At 42.0% G+C, this 5,435-nt stretch overlaps 1 protein-coding gene across 1 annotated transcript; it reads right to left on the reverse strand.

The window, feature by feature from the left end:
* Window positions 1-1,459: 1,459 nt before the first annotated feature.
* LOC125383603 (putative surface protein SACOL0050) lies at window positions 1,460-4,453 on the reverse strand. The gene is made up of 3 exons (XM_048402188.1): window positions 4,408-4,453; window positions 2,831-3,607; window positions 1,460-1,620 (listed from the first exon to the last, which is right to left on the reverse strand). The coding sequence occupies exons 1-3, from the start codon at window positions 4,451-4,453 to the stop codon at window positions 1,460-1,462; spliced, it is 984 nt and encodes a 327-aa protein (XP_048258145.1).
* Window positions 4,454-5,435: the final 982 nt, after the last annotated feature.

The raw sequence follows: 5,435 nt of genomic DNA on the forward strand, positions 1-5,435 counted from the left end.
CGGAACCTGGTAGTCAGAAGTCGAGGCAAAATGTCCAGAAGAGAATGAGGACATCTGTAAAACTGTGGTTTGGGTAGATCGCACCTTACTGCCCGAAGTAATGTGTAATTGTTTCCATCCTGAGTCGTAAAAGCCCTCCTGTTCTTATATCGAGGTGACAATGAAGGACGACAACACAACACTAGGCAAGTCGTCAACAGGAGTCAATGGAACGGTATATAATCAACGCTGTGTCTGGTGGCCAAGGCTGAAGATATGAAGGTGTCTTAGTCTAAAAGATCAAACCGTACAAAGGAAGGCGATCTTTTCCATCCCTTGAATGCTGTATAAGCGCTATCATTCTTATACCGAGGGGGGCGATGAAATGAGGTGCCTCACGACAGCCGTGTTGGCAGCGGAGTTCTATCGTTGCCATCATCTGTGCATGGATGGACTGCGACAGGCGTCTGGTTGAGTGGTTGCACCATGCATACATGTAAGCATGCAAACCAATTTGTAGAAATACATTGCACCGCTCACCATGGTCAGTTGACCTAATTCCCTGTCAGTCCAAGCACTTGACACATGACATGTAAATCACTCTGTGCAGTAGCCGAGAAAACCGCATTGGAGCGGGAAATGAGGTGCAATCTCCACAAGCAGACAATCCCTAATGAACAAACAAGTTGTGTACCCGAGTTTTGCGAAAAAATGCAGCAGCACCGCGGAAAACCTGGGGAGCGCCGAGGAAGAGTCTCTTTGAGGAACGCTGGCGCTAGGGCAGGGTATAGGAGCGATGTTCACGAAGAAGAAAGTGGATGTCGTCTTCGTTGAATGGCGGGGCTGGTGCAGAGCGATATGATACACCGTGATATGTGAGACCAGTCAACCATGATACCAAGAAGTGGGTACAACAGGCTTAATGAGCCTGAACAGGTAAGATCTGCCAGTTCTGATACAGATGCTGTCCACCAGAAGCTCTGTTTCGAAGGAAATCCGCAGGTCATCTCTCCGAAAGCATGGCGCTTTAAACAACGGGGTTAAGGAGAATGTTGCAAGTGGACAAGTTGAATCATACCAATTGTCTGTTGGTTGAAAAGATTCCTCCCAAGTTAAACGATAGTCACGATCCTGAAGACCTACGGGAGAGCAGCGAAAGGAGCGGCGACAATTGAAAGACAAATGTTTCACCTGCTTCCCCGTGTGACGATTTATGAGATGTCAGTAATAGAAGCAGATGTCAGTGGCGCTGGAGAGGCGATTGCCGATGGCGCCCCTTATGTTGAAGTAGAAGATCGGTTGAGATACCCAGCTTGTTGATCTGAGCTTGTTAAAGCTTGTTGATCTGGTTTCGGGGGCACCAGGAGCGCCAAAGGCACCGGAGGTGTTGGTAGTGCCGGAGGGGCTGGGAAGCTCCACTAAGCGCGGCTGCTGTAAACGTAGATCGCTGAGGAAACGGAGACCTGTCCTGTGACGGGCGTCACCGGAAGGGGGCGATGTTGCCGACAAAGGTGACGGCAAGGGTGGTGTAGAAAGACCGCAATCTCCGAGTTGTAAGCCATATCAGGGGGTCGATGAGCATGTTGAGTGAGGTGTGTCCTGGATACTCGTATCGAGTTGAAGGAGCACAGCGACGAAGGACTGCAACATCGGCACGATGAATGTAAAAACACGCAAAATATAGAAACAATAAGCTTTAATTTCAACAAGGCAGCGTTAGAAATTGGCACTAGTCCTATAGTCCTTGCCAAACTGGCCAATTATTAAGGTATCATAAGGACTAGTAGAAATTTGCCATTTTTAAGGGTTTTGCTATATGTTATCATTATAAGGACTAGTGGACTAAATATGTTAGTTTCTACCCCTGCAAGGGATACAAAGTACGTCTGTCTGTGGAGGTGACAAAGCAATTATGTGTTTTGATGTGACGTCATGACTTCCGGGTCATATGCAGACTGTTGGAAGGCGCTGCCTCCTGTACTGGTTGGGACAACTTTCTTTAGCAGCTGGATCTCACACAGTTTGTCTCTCTGTCAAAAGAAAGCAGTAAATGCAATACGGAGTAATGTAGGATAAGTTAAAAATTTACTGCTCTTTGTTTGATAAATAAATTTCATTCTCCTTTCATTTAAGACTTATACTGACCAGCAAAATAGAATTCTTGATTAATTACCAGTTTTACTTTGATCAGTCACTTGCAATGGAATTTCCATGGACCAATCAGATTCACCATCACTACTGTCTGGAACATGTGCTGATCCACTGTCGCAGCTATCTCCAACATCCCTTTTATCATCGTCAATCAGTACATAAGTCTGAACATGATGAATACCTGGTAAAAGTTAATAAAGTATAAAGGTTACTAAAACAATGCAAGAGGTGTGGAATTTCCAATCCCCTATCTCTTGGGTCAATAACTGTTCAGATTAAAGGGACTAGCCATGCCGTAAAATTCCAATCGGCATTATATGGAACTGACTTCTACCAGATACCAGCATTATTACTGTAAACCTTCCAACAATGTGATAAAAACAATTGAAATATGCAGTGTAGAAGATCATTTTGGTGCGTACAATGATAACATGGCAAATGGCAAACAAAACTAAAAATGTTTATGTTTATGTTCATGCACCCATTTTTCCAAAGTGCATTCTCAAAGTGGAAAGAAAAACAAAGATGGCTTACATTTTGAACTACTGAAGAACAAATCCCAACAATGCCTTCACTTTATGTATTTAAAAAAAATGATATTCATCTTGCTAAAGATTTTGTGCTTTCAAATAACCAGATTATGTGCAGAGAAATTATATGTACATTGAATCTATAAGTTTTCTTTTAGTTGTTTCCTCACCTGTATGGTCCATATTGGCAATATCACCCATGGCCATGTCTGCTTTACTGTCAGCACAGTCATTCTTGTCTTCAGCAACATCTCCACTGGGAACATCATCCTCGTTAATGTCTGCTTCACTGTCAGCACAGTCATTCTTGTCTTCAGCAACATCTCCACTGGGAACATCATCCTCGTTCATGTCTGCTTCACTGTCAGCACAGTCATTCTTGTCTTCAGCAACATCTCCACTGGGAACATCATCCTCGTTAATGTCTGCTTCACTGTCAGCACAGTCATTCTTGTCTTCAGCAACATCTCCACTGGGAACATCATCCTCGTTCATGTCTGCTTCACTGTCAGCACAGTCATTCTTGTCTTCAGCAACATCTCCACTGGGAACATCATCCTCGTTAATGTCTGCTTCACTGTCAGCACAGTCATTCTTGTCTTCAGCAACATCTCCACTGGGAACATCATCCTTGTTAATGTCTGCTTCACTGTCAGCACAGTCATTCTTGTCTTCAGCAACATCTCCACTGGGAACATCATCCTCGTTCATGTCTGCTTCACTGTCAGCACAGTCATTCTTGTCTTCAGCAACATCTCCACTGGGAACATCATCCTCGTTAATGTCTGCTTCACTGTCAGCACAGTCATTCTTGTCTTCAGCAACATCTCCACTGGGAACATCATCCTCGTTCATGTCTGCTTCACTGTCAGCACAGTCATTCTTGTCTTCAGCAACATCTTTGACTTGCCCATTGCTGTCAGTTTCTCCTCCAAACTGCATAACACCTGTAAACAGAAATAGTGTCATTACAATCATTGTTTAATTTGAAGTTTCCACGATATACAGCTTTTCCATTGGACTAGAGGTCGGTCACATGACCGCGTAATTGACGTTCATAATGTAAGAACGACACAATTTGAAGTTCATACGTTTTTCATGAGATCATGTTCTTAAAATTACGTACTTAAAATGACTTAAAATGACATAAACTCGGACAGACTACTTCCGCATTCCTGGGGAAACCCCTGGGAATTCCCTAGCATGAAAACATACATTAGCGTTCTTTCTGATAATTTATAACCTTTATTCTTGATCTCAGCGTTTCAGTAAACATTAAGAAATGAAAGAGCGTGACTGCATGATTGTTCACGAATATCCTTGCTGTGGCCTTTCCTAGTGAGTGAGTGAGTGAGTGCCCCACTGTAATATCAGTGAGTTAATTGGTTTGGTATGACGCCACTTGAGTGAGTGAGTGAATATGGTTTTACGCCGCTTCTAGCAATATTCCAGCAAAATCACGGCGGGGGACACCAGAAATGGGCTTCACACATTGTACCCATGTCAGGAATCGAACCCAGGTCTTCGGTGTGACGAGCAAACGCTTTAACCACTAGGCCACCAGGACCGCCCCCTCTTTCCTAATGAACAAACAAAAAAATGCACATCTAAACTATCGTAGTATCGACTCAATCCGTGCCTAGGCTGATGTTGATCGTCTCCAGAATCTATGAATTTACCATAGTGTCTGTTTGACACATCTTTATTCGCCTTTCAATGATCGGCCAGTTGATCAATGGTGACTTACATGTAACTGCCACAGTTTCATTAACAATTTCGGAAATCTCTCCCATCACGTTATCGTGTCGGCCATTTTGACGTCTTGTACTTCATGTAAATGTATCACGACAAGCTGTCATTGTGACTGACTTACTGAGGTAGTTCTTTACTGACCTTTCTCATCTAATGATGATATGATTTGAATACATGTGTTGCATAAGATGTTTCTGAAGAGTAAGTTGTGCATCAATTCGCCGATGTCACCTCCCTTTTTGAGGAACTATTTTACACCGCGATATAGCTGGTTATTGTATGGCTGTCAGTGTAAACATGAAGTCACACTTACTCAATAAAATTGTTTTTAGATCTTGACCTACATCCTTTGAGGTAAGAAATTGTGATAAAAAAATTATAAGAATTGACTTTCACTTTGTGTGAGTTCATTGGAGTATGAACCTTCATAGAGTTGGGGGCAAACTGTATGAACGTTGGAGCTTGCGATGACATTCATACAGTTTGGCCCTCACTCTATGAAGGTTCATACTCCAATGAACTCACACAAAGTGAAGTCAATTCTTAAATCAAGTGCACATTGATCAAGTTTTCATAGTTAACTAGTTTATATACCAAGGTATTATCGCTAAGGATAAACCAAACAAAATACACTTTATTTTATGAATTTTAAATTTCAGAAAATAAGTGTTTTATTTTAATGCAGCAACTATGTCGGTGATAAATTTAGGTTTCATCTTTTTCATAGTGATAATCTTGTCATAAAGCATAGAACTGGCTCTCAGCATTAGACCCCCCACCAAAGACAATAAATAGATCTTAGTTGTGTCGATAAAGCTGAAAACATGCAGAAAAATGACTCCGCTTACATTTATATGTTTCAATAGGACTAAACCTCGAAATTGAATATCAATCCAAATATCGAAAGAAATTGACATCAACAGAAGTTCTAAAATGTCATGCGACAATCTCGGTGACATTCATTGGAACCACATTTCAAACAAACAAGTTGTACTTTGAATAACTTGGTAGTCATAGATTAAA

This window comes from Haliotis rufescens, unplaced genomic scaffold (genome assembly GCF_023055435.1).
Source record: "Haliotis rufescens isolate VD_foot unplaced genomic scaffold, xgHalRufe1.0.p SCAF_25, whole genome shotgun sequence".
In the NCBI taxonomy this organism is placed as follows: domain Eukaryota; kingdom Metazoa; phylum Mollusca; class Gastropoda; order Lepetellida; family Haliotidae; genus Haliotis; species Haliotis rufescens.